Below are 26,281 nucleotides of genomic sequence, written 5' to 3'. Positions count from 1 at the left end.
GGATTAACATATAGAAAAGAAAGTAATGATCACAAAGAACTTGCATGAATCATCACAAACAGGTCATGCCAGGCTTACCTCATTTTCTGTTTTGACAGGGTTACTAGACTTGTAGACAAAGGGAAACTCCATAGATGTATTAGTAATACTTTATTATTATTAATTACAGCTAATTAATAATAATTAATAAAAATAATAATTTATATGGTACTTTAAGGTTTCCAAAATGTTTACATGTTATCTCATTTGATTCTCACAACAACCCTGTGTGGTGGGTGCTATTATTATACCAATTTTACAGATGAGAAAACAGTCTGAGAGATCAAGGAACTTACCCAGTGTCCCATCACTAATAAGGATCTGAGGCAGAATTTGAATTCAAGTCTTCTCTCACCACAAATCTAGTGTCTTATTTGCTACTGCACATGGTTCATTTAGATTTATCAAGGCATTTTGCAATGCTTCTCATGCTATTCTTGTGAACAAAATAAAGAGATGAGGGAGTTGTAGCCAAGTATGGTTGAGTTATGGCTACATAGTAATTCATCTGAAAGAAATATAGTTGTTTTAATTGTCTGCAAGCTTGAGAAGAGTCAATAGTATGCTACAACAGTCAAAAAAAATAACTAATGCATCCTTAGGCTCCACTAAGAGAGACGTAGTGTCTAAAACTAGGAAGTGATGGTTCCACAGCAGATGTCCTAATCAGACCATTGTTCTGGACAGGATATTGACAAACTAGAGCATTCAGAGAAGAGCAACCAATGGCATAGTAAAGGACTTGGCCATCATGACATATAAGAATCACTTGACTAAAGTGGGGATCTTCAGCTTGGAGAATAAAAGACTAATGGAGTACAAGTTAGCTGTCTTCAAGTGTGAGAAGGACTGTTGTATGGAAGAGAGATTTGACTTTGGTTGGAAAGGACAAGACTAGGAACAAAAGTTTGCAGAGAAACAGACTAAGCTCCATTTAGGAAAAGACCTTATTAACAACTTGATCTATCCAAAAGTGGAATGGGCAGCATGAACAAACATTTACTTAATGATTTTTAAAATGTGGAGTGGGCTTTCTTGAGAGGAAGCTGATTCCACCTCCCAAAAGGTTTTCAAGCAAAGATATAGTTATCGGGGATGGTAGAGAAGGGATTCTTATTTAGATGTGTTTGGCCTCTGAGGTTCCTTCCAATTTTGAGCTTCTGAAGCCATAAACCCAGATGGAAGAGTATGAAATAATAAGTCACGTGGACATGCATCATCATCCATCGTTCATGCAAATACTAGTCTCTTTCTCCATATGCCTCATTAGAATTAAAAATAGAATCTCATTAGATTGGAAACTGCTTGAGGGAAGAGCTCAAGTATAAATATTCTTCTCATCTAGTACCTTGTATGTACAATAGATCTTTAGTAAGTATCTACTGAATTGAATTGAATACTTTTTTTAAAATAATATTTTGTTTTTCCCCAGTTACATGTAAAGATGATTTTAATATTCACTTAAAAATTTTTTTGAGTTCCAAATTTTCTCTCTCCCTTCCTCACCTCCCTCCCTCCTGAGACAGTAGGCAATTGGATATAAGTTATACATGTTCAATTATGCAAACGTATTACCATATTAGTCAAATTGTAAAAAAAAAAAAAGACACAGATCCAAAGAAAAAAAAACATGAAAAAAATTCAGAAAGTGAAAAATAGTATGCTGAGGTGAACTGAATTCTAACAGACTTTGAAGAACTCACTTTCTACACCTCGCACTCCCAAATACTATATAGGCCAGCAGTCTCTCACTTTGCTAATTAGATAGCAGTGTGGTGCAGAGGGATAAGCACCAAACTTAGAATCATGGGAATCAAATTTGAATTTACATTCTGCTACTTATTACCTTTATAACTGTGAGCAAATCACTTAATTTCTCTGGGCCTTGGTTTTTTCCAGTGTAAAATGTGGGAGGAGGACGGGAAGGGTGGTTGGACCAGATGACCTCTAAGGTCCTTTTCAATTCTCAATCTATGATTCTATGAATTACCCTTCCACGCAGAGCAAACATCCACACTGGAACACATTGCTCTGGAAAGCCTTCTTGCTTCTCTTCCCGTAGAACCACCAGCCCACTCTTGTGAATGAGGCTCCGGAGGATGTCCATGTCCCGGATGACACTGCTGTCGGATGAGTCAAAGATACAACCCTGGCGGGCCACATTGTCCTTTAAGATGATGATGCCATTCTCTCTCAGGCCTTCACAGCAGCGGGAAAGGAACTCTAGGAGATCTTTATCAGTTAGGTTCCCTGTAATCAGGAGTATAGAGGTATAACACTGAATCAGTGGATCGTTAAGTTCTGGTTCCAGTTCTGCTATTCTTAGATCAATCATTAAACTCTAGAAGATAGGGATGGGTCTACTCTATCAGCCTCATAGGGATTTTGTCAGGATAAAATGGAATAAGGATTCAAAGTGCTCAGGAAAGTTGTGTCAGACAAATGAATTATGGATCATCTATTGTATTTTATTAAATCTAAAAGATATTAATAGTTGACTTACTCTCTTAATTGAACCCTCCTCAGGGAAGAATGTGTGTGTGTGTGTGTGTGTGTAAATCAATCTTATAGGATTTTCTCATGTTTTTAATGAGGACAGTGAAGAAAAAAGGGATCCATCCTACAACCCCTGATAAAAACATATCCCATCAGTTAACAAGACATTAATTCTGGTGACTCCTCTATTTTCCTGCCACCCCTAATACATATTAAATATATCTCATTCCAGAATATAGACCACATCCTTTGAAGTGAATTCACTACGAAATGGAAAAAATACACAAAAATACAGCTAGAAAAAAAATTATAAAAATTATTTCACTTAACATATAGGTATTTCACTTTTTTTTACATTTCTCTAAATTCAAACAAAAACATTTTCATAAAGTTCATTATCATTGCTTTCTTCATCTTCATAATTTTTCATTATCTCTCTGAGAGTATAATCACAAGCCTCATTCCAATCTTCTATAAGCTGAACGTACAGGGATGTGCAGCCTTTTTCAGTATGGTGCTTCCTACAATTTTTGTTCTGAATCTGAGCTTCTTGTTTTCTTTCTAGCTAGAACAAGAAAAATGGAAATGTTAGAGCAACACAAGACTAACCAGAAACCCACTGTATCCAAATGACATCGTATTTTCTGAGAGTAGGCGTAAATTCCTGGAGGCTGTAGCAGTAATATGTTTCCACTTTATCACCTTTGGCTTGTAGGTAATTCTGGGCTTCAGCCAAGAAGGCTTCCATCATGTCCACCAGTTCCACACTGTTGAAAACTGGCAACAAGACATGTTTGCTGACCCTTCCTATCCCAGAACCACAGTCCAAGGCACAGTCAGTACCTGCTTTCCCAGGACCCTGTAGACAGCAAAAAGAACATGTCAAGTTGAACTGTATCTGAAGCAGTGAGTTTTAAACTTCCTAGCTATTATCTAATTTTCTCAAAGGGTAAAAGTGCAGACTCTTAGAGTTGGAAAACAACTAAGACATCTAATCCAACCTATTCTTTTACAAAAAAAATTTTAGCTGAATCTCCCCATGTCACCCAGACTGGATGTAGAGCAGCCACTTGTGAGCCTGATCTCATCACAGATCAGTAAGAAGATCTGTTCCCTTTCTGACCTGGGCCAACATGCCCCTCTTTAGGCAGCCTGGTCACCCCTATTCCTTGGGGGCTCACCATATTGGTACTGAATTTAGTGTGGACACCCAATCAACCTTAACCCTCTGCAATTCAGAACTCATGAGCTTAATTGATACATAAGCATCAGCCTCCCTGGCAAAGAGATAAACACTACCTTGGTAGATAAACGAAGGATGGATTGAAGTGGAGAGAGAATTGAGGAAGTGGAGGCAAATAGGGTAGATAGCTTTTCCCCAGGAGATTGACTGGAAAGAGAGGAGAGTTATAAGATGATAGATAATAGTAAAAGACTGTTAAGTTGGTGTAGACCAGCGTAGTATTTGTAGGCATTAGGGAAGGAATCAGAATATAGAGAAAGGCTGAAAACATGGGGGCATTAGTGGGGTTAATCTGCTAGGGAGAAAAATCTAGAGAGGATGGGATCAAGGGTACATGTAGAGGTTTTGGCCTTGATCAGGAGAAGGGCCATCTCTTCATCAGAGACTGGAATAAAACATGGGAGATGATGTCAAGTGGTTGCAAGAAAAGAAGGGGAGAAGAAACTCACAGAAAATATCTTTGATTTTCTCAGTAGAATATGAAGCAAAATCTATATCTAAGGGGGTAGATCTGGGAGGGGAACTGAGAGAAATAATAAGAGAAGTTTGGACTAGCTGTTATGGTGAATGGAATAGGAAAATCTATTAGGGAAGAGTAGGAAGATTGCCTGGGCAGCTAGGTGGCACAGTAAATAGAGTGCTGGGCCTAACCCTAGAGTCAGGAAGACTCATCTTCCTGAGTTCAAATCTAGCCTCAGATACTTACTAGCTGTGTGCCCTTGGGTAAGTCCTTTAAACCTGCTTGCCTCAGCTTCCTCACCTACCAAATGAACTAGAGAAGGAACTGGCACTCCACTCCAGGATCTTTGCCAAGAAAATCCCAAATGGGGTCACAAAGAGTTAGACATGACTGAAACAACTACAACAAGAAGAAGAATTGCCTTGATAAAGTGAGGACCCAGTTGAGATTAGATAATGTTAATTTTTAGCACAGCTTGAGTGGCTTTCTCTAGTTCAGTTAAGAAGCAAGTGAATAGGACTGGAGGAGGTGAACCTGGATTCAACCTGGGCATATTGAATGGAGGCAGGAGTTGGAGTGCCATATTGGAGCAGCTACAAGTAAGCCATCATAGATGGATTACAAAGTGCATGGAATGGGGTAAAGAAGAGAAGACTGGAAAGTAGGAAGGAGCTATGTTATGAAGAGCTTTAAATGCCAAACAGGATTTTGTATTCGATCCTAGAGGAGGTAATAGAAAGTCATTGGAGCTCATTACATAAGGAAGTAAAATGGTCAGACCTACACTTTATAAAAATTACCTTGGCAGTAGAATGGAGATTGGATTAGAGTGCAGAGAGCCTTGAGGCAGAGAAACTAGTGAGAAAGCTATTGCAATAGCACCAGAAGGAGCTGAGTAGAGCCTGAACTACAGTTGTGCCTACATGGAGTTTCCTTCCCTGAACTTGCCATGATGTCTCAAGAGATGGATCTGTTGTTCCACCGCACGAGTTACAACAGTATGGGACCTCCCGGTCCAAAAACAAATGGATAGGCTCTGTATTTTGACTGTAATAAGAAGATCAAGCAGAAGACGACTTGTTTACTCTTGACATTGTTTTAAAAGTGGAATCTTTTCTGAAATATGTTTTGGGAGTACTAAATCATTCCTTAGATGGCCTGTGGTTTATTTTAGGTCTTATGTGGATGGAATGGTACTCTACCAATCTTCAGCCTCAGTCTTTCACCTCAAAGACTAGATGTGATATTACTCCAATTCAATTTAATTCAACAGGTGTTTATTAAATGCTTACTGAACCTACATACAAGGCATTGGAAAAGGGTTCGCTCTCCTAGAGGAACACATTTGCATATAAAAGTAAACACAAAGTTAGTCTGCTTATTTTTATTAAGAATCTCCTATATACAAGACCCTGTTCTGAGCTCCTGGGATACAAAGAAAGGCAAAATATAGTTCCTGCCCTCAAGGAGCTCCCATTCTAATGGCCAAGACAATTTGTAAATAACTAGATACATAAAAGAAATAAAAAGTAATTTCAAGGTGGAGGGAACACTCACAACTGGGGAGATCAGAAACATATTGTGTTCAGTTGGGAAAAAATTAGTCACTTTTCAACTCTTGTAATACCAAGATTTTATTTTATATTTTTAAAATTGCATGACTTATCCACCACCCCAAAACTGGGCAAAAAGCAAGTCTGTACATTCCATTACCTGGGGGGGGGGGGAAGAATTAGCCAAAGCAAACTGTTTCATATTGAAAAAGAAAAATAAAAAAGAATTTTTTTTATTTTAAAAGTTTCATCTGTACCAAATTATTTTGTCAAAGTTGGGATGGCCTCTGTGTAAACTTTGTGCTTGAAATTAAGGTAACTAGATACTTAGAGCTGCCAATCAGAAACTTGAGCAGAAAACCCACTCGCAATTTCTGGACATCCAGACCAGAGGAAAAAGATACATGAATGAAGAGAGAAGGGAAAGAGCAGAAAAGCCAGTTACCCCTTTCACACAAAGGTCCTTTTTCTCAACTGTATAATACTGCCCTTTCAGATGAGGATGACCAATGTAGCACATGGAGAGAGACCCCTCAATTTACAGGGCTCCCCTAGAACCTGCTACCTTAGGTCCAAGGTCCTCTACGTGTCTACATGCGTTAAAACCATAGTCACAAGATTCCACAAACTTATTGACTTTTAATAGTCAGCCAGAGAACACAATTAGTTCAAAGCAAAAGAATTTAATATAAAGGTATAGTAAAATAGCAGAAATAAAACTTATCCCCCATAAACCTGGAGTATAACCTCCCCACACACCATCCATGGGAAAAATAACCACACACACATGGATCAGGTGTGGCCAAGGTGCATGTGGAGGGACGAACTCATGCCTCGAAAATTCAGCCTCTTTTATATCCTGGCCTAATCTTTGCTTGACACGAAGCCTCTCCCAAACACAGCTGTATTGGAGCTTTGCTGGACACATCACTTCCGCAGGACACAGACACTGGTTGAATGCTGCTACTCAAATGGAGATGTGGTCTTTGCCAAACCTGGCTCCCCTGGAAACCTCTCGGATGGATATATAGTCTTTCCCAGACATTACCAGGCATAGCTCTACTGGGCATTTGCCTGTGGAGTGTCTCTCTGCTTCCTGTTTCTGACTTCAGCTGAAGTCCTTGGCTATAATAACATCTCTTCTTTGTGGTAAGAGAGGGCTCTGAAAAGCTTTCCTTAAATTCAAAAGAAATCAAAGACTATTTTAGAGTCCCTTTAGAAAAGTAGCTACACAAGCTAGGAGTCCGACATGCAAGTCACTGCCACAAAGGACTGCAAACTAGGTGCAGAGGCCTCAGCAGCACTGAGGTCCAATGAGATATGGAAAAAGGTGGGGGCTGGTGTAGCCATGGGTAGTTCTTTCTTCATTATTTTTTCCAGGATGTTTGGAACAGGAGATGAAGATTTTAGTTGGGGGATTGGGTGGAAAAGAAAAAACAACAATTTGGTAAAGATTATAAACAGGAGAATTAAATTGAATTAAAGATGGCAGAAATGAAACCATGAAAAAGCTTGCATGAGAAACCTTGGGTGAAAATCAGTTTGTGTTTTTGAGAAGAGGAGGCTATCCTCTCCCCTAGGACTATCAGGTGCTTTCAGGTGTGTGTGTGGCAGGAGCCAAAGAGGTCTTCAGTCAGTGTCTTTTGAGTCATGGCTAGTTGATCAAAACCCTACCCTCAATGCCAAGTCTCCCCACCCCCAAACAAAAGGCCCCTTGTCTCTTCAACTGATCCTCACATGATATGATATTAAAATCCTTCACCGTTCTGGTTGGCCTTTATTTTATCAATTAATTGGACATTATTTTTATCAATAACGTTGCTAAGATATGGTGCCCAGAAGTGAACACTACGGATCTGGCCAAGGCAAAGGACAATGGTTCTTCCATTGGCCCCTCTGTCCTAGAGACTGTCATCTTAAGGCAGCCCATGAATGGAATGAACCGTGTAAAATGAGGAGATTGAACCAGTCTTTCCAATTTATAAAGGAGGAAACTGGGGTACATAAATGGTAAATAAACAAAAAAGCTAAATTTATTAAAACAAAATGTATGATTAAGATGTTTTACTAATTGGATTGAATTATTGAGATATGTGTGCATATGTATGCATATATTTATGTATGTATGTCAAAAGAGCTACTCAAACCCAATCACTCTTCTAGTGTCTTGTATAATCCTCACATCTCTTTGCCCCATTGCACTTTCCTCATCTTCACAGCTATTTCCTTCTCTTGGGAGTTGAATAGTTTCTTCCCTTTCTTCCACCTCTCATTCAAAGTTCTCTGAAAAGGAGATGGGAAGACTGAACTCACGGAGGAAGTCCCAATGCTCCGCACAGACAGCATAAGCACTCTCACTGTGGCTACACTACTTCATCATGACTAGACATACGTCCACTCTCAAATTGCAAAGAACGCTTCTAACGGAGCTCCCTTCCTGCCGTGTTTGACATGCAGATGAAATTGTTTCACAAAAACCATAGAACGGTGGAACAGGCTAAACAAAGGTTTGCTTGACTGTGCCTAGCCTGTGGGGAATGTAAAAGGCATAAATATTAATGGGTTCAATTCTCCTCATTTAAATAATTTCATGAAATCAACTTGGATAAGGATACATATATACATTACACATGTGCGTATGTATATACATAGACATACATACATATGTTCAACTGGACAGAGTCCAATTATCTACATTCTAGAAAGGGTATTATAATACAATCTCCTAGGGTACTATTTCTCAAACTTTTTGGTCTCAGAACCTCTTATAATCTTAAAAATTATTGAGGACCCCGAAAAACTTTTGTTTATGTGGGCATATCTATTACTATATTAGAAATTAAAACTAATGAAAATTTAAAATATATTTTAATTGATTCACAAATATGTTGGCATATATAATATATTACATGTTAACATACGTATTAACATAAATAATATATTTTATTAAAAGTAACTATATTTTCCCAAAAAAAATTTAATGAGAGGATTGGAATTGTTTTATATATTTTTGCAAATCTTTTTAATGTGTGGCTTAATAGAAGATAGCTGGATTCTCATATCTGCTTCTACATTTGATCAATTGAGATATGTTATTGTGGTCGAAGAAAATCTGGTCTCATACTGATATCTAGTTGCAAAAGAGAAAAAATATTTTAATAGGCAAATACAATATTAGTATTATTATCAATAGTTTTGACCTTGCAGACTCCCTAAAGGGTCAGTCTTGTTGATCCCCAGGAGTGCTCAGACCATACTTTAACTGCTTCCCCTAGAACGTTATCTCCCTCAGCCCTCCATCAAGGGCCAGCTTTGGATTCAGGAAAAACTGATCTTAAGTCATGCCTATGATGAATGCTGACTGTGTGACCCTGAGCAAGTCACTTTACCTCTAAGGACCTAAGGAAACTCTCTAAGACTCGCAGGAGAGCAGTATCGTTGGGATATGGCCAATATGGTGATTTATTTTACTTTTCTATACCTATTTGTTAGAAGAATTTGTTTTTTCCTTTTTTTTTCCAGGATGAGAATTTGGGGAAATGAGGTTTATTGGGTAGAGAGGGAGAAAAAAATAAACGCTTGAAAATAAAGAGGAGGAATAACATTTAATTTTAAAAAGGTAAATTAAAGGAAGGACAACCTGAAGCTTTGAGTAAAATCATATTTCTGGGAAACGCAGAGAAACTATGAAATACTAGCTGTTTTTAAGAAAGAGCAAATTCACTATTTCAAGAAGTTGGAAGGATGGCAAGATATCAACAGGGCTATTAGCAGCATCCTAGTCCTGTTTATTTATCTGCTCAAGAAACACGTTTGCATCAAATGTAAACACTCTCTTGGTCTCTTGTAAGTGCTGATGAAATGAAAGCAATAAAAGTATTCAAACAGTCTGCCTTTTCCCAGCTGACTCAAAAATAAATCTTGTCAGAGATAAGTATCCCCTCACTTTTTGGATCTTGCTCTGGCTACTAATTTAGCAGATCATGAAGGTCACCCTGGTGTAATAGTAGCAATATTAACTCTAAAAATACACTGTTTGTATCCAATTATAGGACACTACACAATGAGTATCAGAAAGAGAGCCTTTATGAGTCCCAAGTCATTCACCAAAGACAGAGGTCGCAGATGTTGATCTAGAAGGGACCTCAGATGCTACTGAGTCCACCTCTCTTTGTAGAAGAGGAAACTGAGACTCAGGTATGTTAAGGGACTTGTCCAAGGTCTCAGGGATAGTATGTGTCAAGTGGAATTTGAAGTATTATTTTGACATCGGCACCCAGTCTATCTGTTTCTGTTGCAATACAAATATAAAAATCTTTCTATTCTATTTCCTCATGGAATTTCCCTTTCCTTGTCCAACTTTTTCTATTCCAAATCCTTCTTCCTTCTGCATTAGAGGAAAGGGAGAAAGATTTCTTACCACAAGGAAATTGGGAGCTACCATCATTATGTGACCTTGAGCCCCTGCAAAGTGAGGAAAAGGGGAAGAAGAAAAGTCAACAGAGTCTATCCACAGATTCTGGTAGTCAGACTGTCGTCCTATTCAAAGGGACAGAATGCCAAGATGAAGTTAAATTCATAAAGTGTTATGGGACCAGAAGCTCAGAATTGGAAGGGACATTAGAGGGGCATATTCAGAATACCTGAACCCACTACTTTCAGAGGCCGCTCATTCCATTTTGGGATCTCTTTATTTCCTTACGTGACATTTTCTTGAGGTCCTTCACCATCCCAGTTTCTTTCTCCAGCACGTCAATATCCCTACTAAAATGTGACTCACAGAACAGAACACAATACTCCAAATATGCTCTAAGTATAGTTGACTATTTTCTATCACCCTTGTGCAAGGCACATCTTGATGTTAGTACCTTCTCCCTGTTGATTATCTCTAATTTGGTGTTCCAAAAATCTTAGTGAAATTTTAAACTATTAAAGCTTTAAGCTTTAATAGCTTAATACTTCAGTAAGACTTTTGGGATGATACCTTGTATGTCTTATTTATACACAATTGTTTGTGTGTTGTTTCCCCATTAGACAGGAAGAACCTTGAGAGTAAGAACTGTCTTTTGCCTTTTTTTAATATCCTTATCACAGTGACACAGTACTGGTACATAGTAGTCATTTTATAAATATTGTTTGCCTTTTGTTGTCAAAGAGGACCATGACATCAGGGAGGTGATGCCATGACGTGCAAGTAAATTGGATTTAAGTGATGGAGGGCTGTGCAAAGTCACCAACCTCACTTTCACCTCTGGATCCAGTGGCCAGATATAGATCAGGACAACTGGAGATGGCCCAGGATGCAATGGGAGCTTTAGCTTTTCAAGCTAAAGTCTTTAACAGGTCTTAGTTTGACTGAGGCAATGCCCATTCAATGATTAGGACTTAATAAGAAATGAGGCAGAGAATGGCTTCTTTACCTACTCAATAAATAAATAAGAAAAATTGAAATAAATTTTAAAAAAACCTCAATCTGGGAGGGAAAGATCCGAAGGGTTTCTGGCCAAAATAGAAACAATTGCTATTTACATTCACTCTGAGCCAATCCAGACCAAAACAATAACCAAGTAGGGTTTGGCCCGGGACCTACAAATGTTAATTGACTGTCAAACACCCTAACTTTGACTAGGAGAAGTTGAAAGAGAGATGTGGTTCATACTCCACTAAAAGGAGGGCATGGATTTTTACTATTTCACAAAAAAATTATAAAATTATGAATATTTGACTTACAAACACCCATCGCTGCCCCCTGACAAACATAACTGTAAATAATAGCTATCACCACAACCCTTGATTCTGCTGCTGATTGGGGAGCTGACCAAATGGAGAAGCTACATTCCAGCTACCATCTTCCACAACCCCCACCTCTGGTCTCAGGGTTCAGCTGTATTTGGGGGAGGGGGAAAGGAATTCAAGATTCAGAAGGGCTTAGGATTTGGGGGCTTCAACTATTATTATATATAACACACTATTATATTATAGATTAAATAGGTTTATAAGTTCTTAAGCTAACCCCAAAAGTCTATAATTATTTCCGTGAGAAAATTCACTACAAGTACCTGACAATCAATTGACAAATGAATTTTTGGAGTATTATCATGAATGAGCCGTGAATTTCCTATGCACACACTATAGAATGTCCTCATAAAAGGTTTATTACAAGGATTAGGATAGTCCAAAATGCTATGTCCTTAGAATTAAGTGCAAAAAATAAGAGCCTACTGTAATATGAAGACCACATGATACCTTATTTGATTCCTACTGGCTGATAATACATTCCCTCTATCCTCCCCCCACCAAAAACAAATTACCTAGAATCTACTTTGTATGTATTAATTAAGTGCATGTTGTCTGTTCATGGAATAAGCTCCTTGAGGACAAATAATGCTTTACTTTTGTCTTTTTCACTTCAGCACCTAGCACCTTGTCTGGTAGATGGCAGATGCTTTAATAAATGTTTGTTAATCAATTGATTGAGATAGGATATCAGTCTTGCTTGTGACATCATTGTTAATGAAGGAGTTAGGATCATAGATCTATATCTAAATGGGAGTTCATATTAAGTCTAAATCATTCATTTTATGGTTAAAGGAACTAAGGCCCAGGGCAGCTAAGTCATTTGCAAAAGCTAGTAAATTTCAAGGGCAGAATCTGTACATTCACTCACTAAGCAGATTTTTATTGTACTCATACTTCTAATGGCCTTTTTTTTAAGAGAGTAACTTGGTTGTGTCCACGCCTAGTGGTGGACTGTATTTCTCTTATCTAAGGACCAGAAGAGCTACGTGCAGAGAGGCTTACCCCAGCATTACGGTCAGGGTGATAATTTTTTGGGGGCTATGCAAATTCTCATCTACTAAGTTATAAAAGGTTACAAACTATATCAGAGGACAGAGTGCCCATTCCAGTGAAGTCATAGATCTCTGAAGAACTAATGTGCTGGGGATTTAAAAAAAAAGTCAATTATTTACTTTTTCTATCTGCAACAGCAACATGTATACATAGTTTTTGCTGAAGAGAATTAGAAATCACATCTATGATTTGAAATTATACAAATCTTCATTCATTAGGATGTCAGTTGCCTATCTGTGGGATTCAGAAGGGAATGTGTCTTTGAATCTTTGATGTTGCGTTGTGGCAGGGGTGGGGAACCTGTGCCCTCAAGGCCACATGTGGCCCTCTAGGTCCTCAAGTGAGCCCTTTGACTGAATCCAAATTTCACAGAACAAATCTTGTGCCCTGTTAAATTTGTATTCAGTCAAAGGGCCACACTTGAGGACCTAGAGAGCCACCCGTGGCCTCCAGGCCCCAGGTTCTCCACTCCTGCCTTGTGGCATCAGTACCATTGCTGGAAGACAATAAAAACAACAGCAATTAAGAATTAGATAGCCAGGTACTATGCTAATTGCTTTACAACTATTATCTCATTTGATCCTCACAACAACTCTAGGAAGTAGGTGGTGTTATTATTATCCCCATTTTACAGGTGAGGAAACTGAGGCAAACAGAAGTTAAGTGACTTGCCCAGGGTCATACAGCTAGTAAGTATCTGAGGCTGCGTTTGAACTCAGGTTTTCCTGATTCCAGGTCAAACACCCTATTCACTGTATCACCTCGCTGCCTTTTTCTGAAGCACATGAAATTAGTCAGTGCTCTGAATATAATGCCACACTACATCAACCAGTGGCTCAATGAAGCCCAACCTCATTGTGGTCCAATGGAGGATGGAGAAATCCATCCTAAAATAGTTCAGCCTGCAACAGTCCAGTTGATGAATCCAAGGAGCTTCCTCTATATTATACACTAAGATTGTAAACAGAATCCCAGCTAGTCCTTCTGTACACTTTTCCTCCTCATCAAAGCTTTGCTTGGATAACTCACCCCAACAAACTTCCTAAGAAATTCCCGGGAGGCGTGGATATCTGTGTTAGACAGTTCAATGTAATCTCCCATCATCCCTTCTTCTGTCGCCGGAACTTCACTGTAGAAAAGCTTTGCTCTGGCATAGAACTGCATCTCACCATTGATGACTTGGCTTGTTAAAGCATAGAGTTTCACTGCAAATGAAACATCACAAATGATCACGGGATATGGGTTACATCTTGAGTCAGTTCGCTATTGATGTCTGTAATTCCCTAAGAAGCCCCAGGATGTGGCTATGCAGTAACTGTGACAAAGGACAATCAATCAGTAGGAAATGATTGAATGTCCCAGAGAAGAAGGAAAAGGAAACAGGTACCGTGCCAACTCTGCAATCACAAGGGAAGTGTGATTTTTTTAACCTCTTACTTTTTGGTTAATCTTAATTTCATTTTCAGAGGCTGAAATTGGAACTGCTGCAATTTCCTACTATATTTATATTGTATTTTTTAAGTAAAAGACATAAAGGTGCCTTCTAAATAGACTGCCTTATTTGGCTGATGAAGACAGGGACTCAACATAATAATTTGGCAATTTAAATATAGAAGGGTATAGGACCAGCCCAATATATCAAACCAACTATTCACATAGGCTCAGCATTGTTTTTCACAATAATGCTCTTTCTAAGTCAAAGAAATCTAGAAATCAGATCATCTACTTGGAATATCAGGCATTGTTGTTCACATTTTGAAAGTCTATAAAGCCCAAAGGATAGCAAAGCATAAACTCATAGAATTTAGAGATAAAAAGGATATAAATATTATTAGTCCAATCCTCTCATTTTCCAGATGAGAAAACAATTGATAGGGTTTGTCTAAAGTCACACCAGTCTTAAGTGACAGAGCTAAGGTTCAACCCAAGTCTTCTGACTCAAAATCTACTCTCTGATACACCATGCTGACCTTGTATGTTATTGTGCACAATTTATATCTTAATCAGCCAATTAATAGATAATAGTTGAGTAACTGATAGGTAACAAAGCATTTTGGGAACTTTTAGAAGACTAAAAATAGTGCCTGCCTTTTGAAAGCCTATGGTCAAACTGGGGGACTAAGGCAAACTATTTGAATACAGTCAAAAAACATTTATTAAACACTTTCTGTGTACTAGGTTTTGTTCTCAGTGCTATAGGGGTTCAAAAAGTTAACTAACGAGGCAGTTTATTTATGACATTGGACATCACTTCATAGACTTGGGTTACCACTAAAGAGGCTTTCTTTTTTACTTTCCTTCCGGAATCGGCTTGGTAAATGAGAGTGCTTAGAGCCTAAGGCCTAGTGGTCCTAACAACCAGACTTTCCTTAGGCGTAACTAAATGAGTTAAAGAGAATAGGGCACATTTCCAATTCCCTTATGCTTATCTGTGAAGATAAAACTCTGTGTAAAAACAAACAAGCAGAAATAACAAAAATACTCACAACAGGATAAATGGCAAATGTAGAAACAGCAGCTCTTCCTAAACCTTACAGAGTTCTTTCATGTGGGCTCTCATGACTAATGGGGTTGAAACTTTGGCTTAAGTTCTCCCCAAGGTCAGATATTGGATCCCATTGTCTCAAGTCTGATTTTTCATGCTTGTTTTTCTTCCATTTCAGTAAGATAACAGTGATGTCAGGTGACATCTTCATATTAACCTTTGGCTGAAGCAGAGTTTATGTTCCTTCTGCTTAGAGCTCCTATGACTATAGGCAATGTTCTGGTCAACACCAGTGATTCTAGGATAGTAAGTGGTTACCACTTATTATCCTATTTATTCTAAGTTTGAGTTGCTTCATTCTTATTGACTACCTAAATGACTCTGGGTTAAAGAATAGGACCTTAAGACTGCAAGTGACTGCAAGGATCGTGTAACCGAATGCCTTTTTTCTTTTTCTTTTCTTTATTCAGACCTATGATTTCATCAGTCAAGAAGTGGCCTACAAACTTTTTTGATCAGATACTCCTATCAGTAAAAAAAAAAAATTGAGTATACATCTCCAAATGTTTAGTTGTATTTTTAAGATATATCGATGTGCATGTATTAATAATTATAAAGAGTAATAATAGGTAAGGTTAAGTAACAGGTAATCATACTATCATTAGGCATTAATAATCCCAAATATTAAGTAGTAATAGGTATTATTACCTAATAATAGTATAATATTAACCTATTATGGGCTACTAGGTAATAATATTATAAAAGTACATATAAGTAATTGAAAATGAATAAGATAAATATGAAATACTTAATATTTTATTTATTAATACAAAATTCATTTTTGCTTTCACTTAAATATCATTGCTAATAATTTAGTAAGAGCAATGTGGCTTAATATCCTTCATTATTTTGGAAAATCTTGATTTAACACATTATGATACCATAATTTTAAGATCTGATTCTAAGTTCGATTTCAATACTTGGCATTAATGAAATAACAATAACAGGTAGCATTTATATAGCACTTTAAAGTTTGCAAAGGGCTTTACAAATATCTTCCCATTTTATTCTCACAAAAACCCTAGGAAGTAGGTGCTTTTATTTTCCCCATTTTACAGATAAGGAAAATGAGGACTACCGAAGGTAAATGACCTGCTCTGAATCACACAGCTAGTAAGTATCTGAGGCAGGATTTGAACTCAGGTTTTCATGACTCAATATCTAGAGGATTATCCACTTAGGCACCTAAATTAACTTTATTTCAATACTTGGGTTTAATGGTTGTCTGAAAAGGATAATTCACAAAGACCTCTATGTCCAAGTCCAAGTGAAAGAAGAGCGTCATTGGCTACATTGAATCATGATGCTCATTGTTCAGTCTCATCTACCAGTCATGCAGAGTTTTTAAATGGAAATTTGACTAACAAATTCCTAGCTTCCTTTGAATGATTCAAATCAATTGTTCTTGCAAATAATCACAAGGTGCCATTATGGTTTCTGCTTTTAAAAAAAGGAGTTTAAAAACCACTAAAACTCTTCATTTGGAAGGTTTTTAAAATAGGCTAGAAAACAGTTCCCAAGTTTTTAAAGTGTGTAAACATGACATAACAGTTTTTACATGACATCCTTTTGTTGTTTTCACCAATTCAGAATGAAGAAAACATCTATCAAGAATAAGTGATCAGCAATTTCAAATGATAAAGAGAGGTCAAGAATGATGAGGATAGAAAAAAGGCCATCAGATTTGACAAATAATTAGTAACTTTTGAGAGAGCAATTTGTTTTGGTGAGGAATCAGAGATAAAACAGAAGCTGATGATCTGGAATACTGGAATAGTGGTACCCTTGAAGGAAATAGATATCCTCTGGAGAGGGGAATATTGGAGAAGAGAAGGTGACATAATGAGATCTGCAGTGCAGATTGTATCTCTTCCACACCTGCACATTTGATGCTACTCACTCCTTCCCACTAAAGAATGGAAAATGTAAGGGGGGGAGAGAGTAGGAAAAGCTGAAGGCACCTGTGATAGCCATGAAAAAATCTGATTGGTAGGGTTGGGGGATGCTGAGGGAAGAGGAAGGAAAAGAATGTTGCCTGTATCTAGTAGTAATACTTAGATTATTACCACCCCAATTGAAAGTGATGGAGTGGAGGAGTATTGCATTTTCATTTTAATGATTGTCATAGCCCAAAAAGATATTTCAAGAAGACACAGATCTTAATGGAAGAAGTGAGTACATCATTGAAGAGGGTCCTAAAGTTGCTAGGAACTCATTTCCCCATCCTTTTATTGATTGATCACACATCCTTTGTGTTCATGCTACAATTCTCTTGGAGTCATGCCATACCATCACCCCCCACCATGACACCACTTTGGGTACCAGTTTCCCAGAAACGAAACTTATTCAACCAACACAAATTGGCAACTGCTTTGCAATTTGTAACCTAAGGCAGCTGAGAAGTGACTTGCCCATTTTTATACCCCCAGTTTGTGGGACTTGAACCAAGTTCTTCCTAATTCCAAAGTCCGTTCTCCATCCACCATGCCATACTACCTTCATATTACAAGAAATTTCATCTAATCATTGGGCCTTTATTTCTTGAAAGAGGCTCAGAGAGGGGAAATGATTTGTCTAAGGTCACATGGCTAGTTAGTGACTGAGTCAGAACTAGGTCTGTGGTCTCCTTAATCCCATTCAATGCTCTTTCCACAATAAACACACACTACCTCCCCTGTGGAGTTCAGTATTGGTTTGACCTTCACTATAGAGTATTGCCAGTGACAGATTCCTGAGATCTAATCAAATAAAGCTGAGATGTCAGAAACTAGTCATGGCAGAAAGGCAAACCCTGGAGAGACCCTTTGTAAGTTATCTAAATAATAATATTATTTACTGTACATGGCTCCTTTCCCCCAAACAGCTCCAAGCTCAGTGGGGATCTGATCTCACTAATCCTTCCCACATCCCTGTGAGTTGGGGTGTGAGGCCAAAAACAGCCACTTACACTTTATATAGCAGGGGGTGGTAATTCAGGCCAGGCCTCCTGACAACACCTAGAATGAAGTTCTATTCATTAGACTGAACTGGCTCACGGAACTTTCAGATGAGTCCTCCTTTTCATCCAACTCACTCCAAGCCCCACCTTCCTTTTAGCCTCTCAAAGCACTTACGAATTTTTTAGGTTTAGAATTGGCAATCTTTGATGTAACCAGATATCTACTCTAAAAAATTAGTTTCATAAAACGGTAACCTTATTCCAGTCTGGAGACAGATTTAGGAATGAGGGATGCCCCAAGTTCTAAATAACTTAATCTCTGACCCATCAACCTTCCCTGTGTCCTTTCTATCTGGGTTCTTAGGACATCAGTAAGAGGACTGAAGATGTAGAATGTCATGCTGTACTGCACAATTGTAGTCTAATTTATGACATTTTATGTCAGACATTTGCGTCTTACACTTCCACAGACCATGCAGGCTCTAGGCATCTATGGGCTGAATGAAATGATCTACTCATATCTGAGTAATGGCATAATGAATTTGGAGTCTTTTTGTTTTTGTTTTTGTTAGGTAATGGGGTTAAGGGACTTGCCCAGACTCACGCAGCTAGTAAATGTTATGTGTCTGAGGCTGGATTTGAACTCAGGTCCTCCTGAATCTAGGGCTGGTGCTCTCTCCACTGCGCCACCTACCTGCCCCTGAGTCTGGAGTTCTTTAGGGCAGTTATGGGTATTGGCAAGAAGGTGGGCACCATAACTCTGCTATATCCCAGCCTAGAAATTATCTCAGGAGCTTCATCATTAATTAGTACTAATCCCACCCTCTTCTAAGGTAGGTGATATAGATTAGTATTTGAATATCCTAATAATCCATACCCCACGTGCGGTCATTTTATTGGTCAGTTTTGTTAGGCTGGTTTTTTATTTATTTGAAGGGAAGTTTCAATGTGCGGGAGGGGAGGAGTTATTGGGAAATGACTGCAGTAGGAAGGATGGAAGGCATAAAAAGAACTTGAATTAGAAGAAGGAAGAACGCTAGACTTGGATACCAAGAAAGAAAAGACTGTCTGAGTTGTGGTTCTGCTTCTCCCCAGCTGTCTGATGCAGGGCAATAGCTTAACCCCTTTGACTCTATTTATCTGTAAAGTGGGGATAATAAAACTTGAGTGACTACTTAGCAGTGTTGTTGTGAGGTTATATCTACAAAGCTCTGTGTAGTGGCAGAGAGCTACATAAATGTTAGCTGTGATTGCCCGATGGTGAACATTATTCCAAGACTGCAGGAAAACAAGTCAAGACCCTCCTCAGTCCAACGAAAGCAGTAAAACTAGCCATAGTCATCATCACCTGTTTAAGTCAACTGCTTGGTAGAGCTTATTAAAACATTAATGCGTGAATAGGGACGTTCCCATCTTCCCATGGTGCCAGCAACATTTCCACCACCAAAGGAATACACAGCTCTGTGGAAGCCTGGCTCAGGAGGGAACCTTTTCTGGTTTGTCAGATCAACTCCTTCTTTTCACCTACTTGACAGATGCATTTAACTAAATAAGATAAATGAGCTGTCACAGCAGCCTCCAGCCTCTCCCTTCCTCATAGCTTTAAATGTGCCCCACATCAGGAACAACTCACAGGACTTCCCAATGTGGGGCATGTTTAAAGCTATGATGAGGGGAGAGGTTGGAGATACCTGGAGAAGTGAAACAGCTTTGCCTTCTGGGATATATAATGATGTCGTTTTAGAAGTCCTTGAAGCTCTGTGTGGCAAATTTAGCAGCCAGTGGAACTAGACCCAGTGGACTTTCTTTAAAGATGGTGGGTCTCGGAAAGAGCAGTATGGCATAGTAAAAAAAAAAAAAAAAAGTACAGAACTTGGAATCAAGAAACCACTTGCTGTATGACCATAACCTCTCTGACTCTAAGCTTCCTCATATATAAAATGGGAATAATTATATTTGCATTAATTCAATTCAATAAACGTTTATGAAGTGCCTACTATGTGCAAAATACTGTGCAGGGCACTAAAGATTCAAAGACAAAATAAAGTAGTTCTTACTTTCAAGGTGTTACAAGAATATAATGAGATATAATATTATATTATATATATATAATATTCCTTATAGGAATAAGGGGACAAAACATGTACACAAATAAACAAATAAGAAGTATAGGAGCAGCTGGGTGGTGCAGTAGATAGAGCACCAGCTCTGGAGTCAGGGCGACCTGAGTTCAAGTCCAGCCTCAGACATTTGACACTTACTGGCTATGTGGCACTGGGCAAGTCACTTAACCCTGAATGCCTCACCAAAGAATAAAAGTATGCATGAAATCATACAGAGTAATTTCAAGGGAGGAAGATAATTTATACCTGGGAGTTCCAATTTAGAATGACAAGTTTGGAAAAAGGGAAAAGCTAATGGATTTATTTTGGACATGTTGAATTTGAGATGCCTATAGGACATAAATTCCGAGTTGTCCAAAAAGCAATTGGCTTTAGGAGAGGGGTTGCAATGGCAGCCTGGAAGTCTGGAATAGCTGCTGTGGAGAGTGGATAAGTGAATCCATTAGAAGTAAGTAGAATAGTTGAGTTGATGCTGTGATTGCTCTGTCCAAATCAAGTAACATAAATTGTAGTAGACCTAATCAGCGTGGTGTCATGACTTTTCTATAACTCTGTTCAACAGCACCTGAATAGAGCAAATAAAGCAAATGATGGGAGAAATCCAGGATTGAGGTTTGGTAGGCAGAGATTGAAAGCCAGGCTGAGGATTTTGTAGTTTGTCCTAAAGCCAATTGGGAGTCTGAATATTTTTGAGTAAGGTAGAAATGTCGTCAGAATTGAGATTTCAGAATATCAGTTTGGCAGTTGTTTGGAGTATGAATTGGAGAAGAGAGAGAGATGATAATTGAACCCAGGGGGCTGATGAGATCACCAGGGAAAAAGAGTATAGAGTTGTTATGAAAGTTATGAGAGAGCAATTTAAAACTTAAATTAACTCTGTGTTTGCTTATTATTTTTAATTAAACACTGATTTCTGGGCCTATATTTGATTCCCCCATAAAGACAACCAAGGATCCTTATTTCAAGAAATCTATGGATTAATAGTATCATAGTATTAGAACTGGAATAAATGAGTAAATGAATATATTTGTTACCTCCAAAGAGTGCCTTCCTTTTTGAATGTCCCAGCACAAAATCTGTGTTTTGAATGGATCTTCTCCCCACTACCTCCTAATCAAAAAAGGTGGCACAGCATACATTGGCATCAGTTCCATCTGGGAAGATAGCTACCAGGCATTGCTCTCATTTTTTTAGAGCTTAGCAATGGTGAGTAGCACTTCTCATAGTACAAATGGGGAATTTTAATTGAACAGGTGTTTGTTCAATCATTAATCTCTGCAGCCGAGGGAAATCATTTCAGCAACATACTTCATCACAGAACATCACTGTAAAATGTTTTAGGTGCGAAGACTGATTTCCTTCCTACCCGTTTCCCTACAAAGAGACTGAACAGACAGCCTACTCTCCTTCCTTAATAATCCTCAACACCAAGATCTCTCCCTATAGGCTCTTGGACAGGAGGGCTTATTTTTGTGAAGAAGACTTGCTTTTCATCCTGATAAAGCCTTGGTATCACTAACTGCAGGTTATAAAATCTCTGAATAAATGTAATCAAGATGGACCCCCCCAGATTTCACAGGGGCCGTTCCGTATATATCTCCTTGGGCAAGTCATGGCATGTCACTACTTGGTAATGAATGCCAGCTGCTTTTAAGCCCAAAATTAGTGTTAAGGCAGCCATACTCATAGGTCTCAAGCCCCTTGGTATCCCAAGCCAAAGCAACACAGAGAACTAGGGTTATTTTCTGGGTAATTTGGAAGTAAAAAATTTTGGTTATCGGTATCATGGTATAGTTGAAAGAATAAGTTAAAATTATATAAAACACTTTTACACACTTTTAAAAATAAAAACACTGCTTTATTAAAGCAACCAAGAATAAATATTAACTAATGCTAACATTTCTTTTAATGATATAAAAATGGAGTGATCTTTAAAGAAATACAAATGCTAAAGAACAACTAGGTACCTTCAAATGTTCTCAATTACTACTTAGGCTAAATGTTGATTTCCCCCAGGCTTGAGTATAACACAACTTTCTAACAGCCCAAACTATTTTGGGATTTAGGCACTTCTAGAACTTGTCTGCACCTCCTAGACTTTCATCATTTTGGCCAAGACTCAAAACACTCAGATTTTTTTCCTGCTAAAGACTTGAACAAGTCCTCCGCAGATCAAGGCATTGGATTGAAGGGGACTTTTTCACTTAACCAGGGGTGCTCAGCACCCTTACTATCTAACTATTCAGTCCCTTCCTATCTCCTTGACTTCCTAATTATTGCAGGAAAGTCGTTGTTTTCCCTATAGCATTGATTTGCTTTGGAAGGAAAGATAATAGCTCAGTTTAGGGTATTTTAAATTTGAGGGACTAGTGAGTCATCCAAGAAAAGTTATCCTATAATCAGTTGGAGATTTAGATCTAGACATAAGAAGAGAGGCTAGCACTGCAGAATTGGTTCTGGGTCTTACTTGAGGCAATTGCATAGATAGAGTGCTGGGCCTTGAGTCAGGAAAACCTGAATTCAAATCCAGCCTCTGACACTTAGTGGCTATGTGACCCTAGGCAAGTCATTTAACCTTTGCCTCAGTTTCCTCATTAGTAAAATGGGGATAATAATAATAATAATACCTTCCTCCTAGGGTTGGTGTGAAGATAGTATGAGATATTTACAAAGTACTTTGAGAACCTTAAAGAATTATATAAATGCTGGTTATCACCATCATCATCATCATTATAGTGGTAATTAAAGGGATGGGAGTCAATGAGATTTCTAGGGGAGAGTAAAAAGAACTGATCAGGACTCTTCCCTCAAAAAGGTGAAGACTCATTTAAACAGACCTTAACAAGGTCTTCAATTCAATTTAACAAGCATTTTTATTAATACTAGAAGGGCAAGGTGCATAAATAGATGTGAAAACATTTATTAAAATTTTACTTTGAAATAATTTTTCTTTCTATCTCTATTTTCTTTACCCTGTAGTTAAAAAGAACATGCTACATCAATTGACACAGCTTCAAGGTATTCTTAAATTCTGTTCCTTCTAGTGTGTCTACACTGTCCTCTGGGAATACAAAGAAAAGAAGAAATACAGTCCCTGACCTCAAGGAGTTTACATTTTGTTGGGGCAGGCAGTGGATAATAGTTATACCAATAAGTAAACACAAGATCATTTAAGATGAAAACTAGGGAGATAAGGAAAGCTTTCAGCACCCATACTGGACCTTGAAAGAAGCTAGAAACCATTTCATCAATAATAAAAAGAGAAAGAAAGGTTTCTTCAAAGAAGAGTCATGTAAGTTGAGTGCTATTATTATCTCAATTTTAGAGATGAGGAAACTGAGACCTAGTGTCTAAGTGACTTGCCCAAGGTCATACAGCTAGCGAGCATCTGAGGCAGAATTCAGTTTTAAACCTGGCCCTAGGTCCAGGACTCTACCCACTATGCTACTTACTACCTAAGGTTCCAGATTTGGGTTCTAGACCTGGGTTCTACCGTTACCTATCTATGAGACTACAGGTAAATCACAACTCTCCTCTGAGACTCAATTTCCCTATATGTAAAGTCAATGTAAGACCTCCTTTACTTCCCACACAGGGCCATTGTGAAGATCAGCTAATAGATTTTGAAAATTTTCGAACCGTTATGAGTGGCTCTGCCCTTAACCTCCAACTAGGGACTCTGGCTCCCACCCTTGGGCCCCATGCTCCTGATTGGTGAGAGTTCTTGATATCCAGCCAGACCTAAGCTGATCTAACAATCCCAGGGACTTTGCAGAACAAAACAAACTTCCCTGGCCACCACTCCCCTATAGGCATTGCCTTCCTCTGTTAGAATATATAAATTCCATGAGGACAGAGACTGTGTTCCTTTTTGTATCTGTATCCTTAGTGACTAACAGCTAGCATACAGTAAGCACTTAATAAATGTCTTTATGTTCATTCACTCAAAACATAGTTGATCCAACTTCAAGACAACTCAACAAGGGTGAGTTCTTCTTTTAATTTTTCTGTGAACAAAAACTCCCTTCAGAAAGAGTTTTAAGTATAAAGATCTTGGTTCAGATTGTCCTTTATCCAGGTTTCCCTCAAGTAGCAGTTTCCTTCAAAACATTCCTCAGGTGCTACCTTCTAAACGGAGCCTTTCTGCCTTCCCCTCATTTTTTAATGCTCTCTCCCTTTTTGAAAATACTTTGTATTCTTTTGTATATACTTTGTGCTTACTTATCTGTGTTGTATTCTCCTGCAAACTATAAGGTCCTCGAGGGCAGGGACTATTTTGTTTTTATATTCCCATCACAAAGGATGATACCTGGCACATAGTAGGCACTTAAATGTGGGCTGAATTGAATTAAACTTGTCAACTATTTCCAGACTCTAAAAAATGCCCTCTTTCACCTAAGACCTAAATGGGCTTTCAGACAGCATCAGAAAAATTGTCTGGGAACCATACGTGAATGACTCCCTTGCTGTTCCTGGAAAAACTCAGACTATATAAAATAACTTATTCCTTAGTCATGACTTTATTTCCCATAGATTGGCTATAAACGATGCTCTGAAGTGACTGATTCAATAGAAATAAGGATAGACAGGCCTGATAAGCCTTTTATTACTCTATTGTTCCATTCCTTGAAAAGCAGAGGAAACTAGAGGACTATTATCTCAGTTTCTCATAACAACTCCCCTTTCAACCCCTTCCACCCCAGCCAAATAAAAAGAATCAAAAACTGCCTTTTTCATTTTCTCTGTTTACTATTGTGACTCATAAAAGTCAAAGAAGGATATTTTAAAGTGCAAGAATTTGGGGAGAATATCACATTAGGGCATATTTCAAAACCAAATAAAGTTTAATATAAGGGACTTATCAGAGACCCAAGCTGAAGCCAAACAAGTGCACCATTTTCCTATCATTGTTTAGCGTGTCTACACCCCTCCTGGATCCTTAATAAGCTACAGTTCAAACTTCTCCAACTTTGAGAGCCCTAAGTATTTGCAAAAGAGTAAACATGCCCATAGGATCACCCATATAGAGCTAGGAGCTACTTTAGTGGGCATCCGGTCCATCCATCCATTTCAGATAAGGAAACTGAGGCTTAGGGAAGTTAAGGGTCTTGTTTAAGGTCCCACAGATAGTAAGCCTCAGAGGTAGAATTTAAACTGAGGTCATCTATAAAATGAGCTGGAGAAGGAAATGGCAAACCACTCCAGTATCTTTAAGGCCAAGAAAATTCCAGAGGGAGTCACAGAGAGTAGGACACACCTGAAATGACTGAACAACAAACCTCTGACTTCAGCACCACTGAGTACCCTTTCCATTGTACTATAGTGCATCTCCTTCAGGGAGAGGAAGTGCTTCTAATTCCAGGTCTCAGATGGGAAGTGAAATGCCTTGACTACAGTGAATCTCAGACCAGAAACCTGCAGTTCTAACTCACAGTTTAAGGTACAGTTCCCTAGACAGTCTTTGCTCTCTCCTCTCCCATAAAAGGGCTCCTCAGCCGTGTGTCTGCTGAAAGTTGCCCCCTGTGTGGTTTGTAGCAGTAAAAGAAAATGTAAAATGTTCCTTTCCTATCTCTTCCCCCCACATGCCCAAAACAAACCAGCCACCCCAGGCATCTCCCTGCTGTGATCCCGTAGGTCTCATGTACTCACCCAGAGAAAGGTTTTCCAGGAGATAGAGATAACTTTGAAAGAAGTCATTGCGGATCGCCCTGTGAAGGATGAAGGACATGCTATGCTGACACAGCTCATCATCTGTCTTTTGCCAACGGGATCTAAAGGCAAAATGGGCTCCCAGATAGGCCATGATGGGGGGAAGAGGGAGAGTGATTCTTTCTACATGGAAAGGAAGACTCCTGCCTGAACAGTTTGCAGAGTGACTGATCTCCTTCTGCAGGAGCTTGGGGCTGTCATTTTAAATCATCTCTCAGTCCTCTGTCATTCTATATCACAGCTGAGTGTCATGGGGTGGGTGGAGATGTTGGGGAAGGCGGGTAGGAGTGAGGGAAGGGAGGCACGGAGAGGTCAGACTTTTG

General features: G+C 38.6%; 1 protein-coding gene across 1 annotated transcript in view; it reads right to left on the bottom strand.

Moving 5' to 3' along the window:
• METTL11B (methyltransferase like 11B) overlaps window positions 1-26,052 on the bottom strand; it is a 57,743-nt gene extending 31,691 nt beyond the window's left edge. The window contains exons 1-4 of the mRNA XM_027868358.1: window positions 25,899-26,052; window positions 13,673-13,848; window positions 3,145-3,394; window positions 2,030-2,289 (exon numbers count right to left, since the gene is read on the bottom strand). Coding sequence (XP_027724159.1) covers window positions 2,030-2,289; window positions 3,145-3,394; window positions 13,673-13,848; window positions 25,899-26,052 — 840 coding nt within the window. The remainder of the gene's footprint in view (window positions 1-2,029; window positions 2,290-3,144; window positions 3,395-13,672; window positions 13,849-25,898) is intronic.
• Between the last annotated feature and the right edge of the window lie 229 nt (window positions 26,053-26,281).

The sequence above is a fragment of the Vombatus ursinus genome, unplaced genomic scaffold (genome assembly GCF_900497805.2).
Source record: "Vombatus ursinus unplaced genomic scaffold, bare-nosed wombat genome assembly UNPS02014789.1, whole genome shotgun sequence".
NCBI classification, from domain to species: Eukaryota; Metazoa; Chordata; class Mammalia; order Diprotodontia; family Vombatidae; genus Vombatus; species Vombatus ursinus.
Note: the sequence above shows the minus strand (reverse complement) of the source record. Positions and strands in the feature narration are given on the sequence as shown.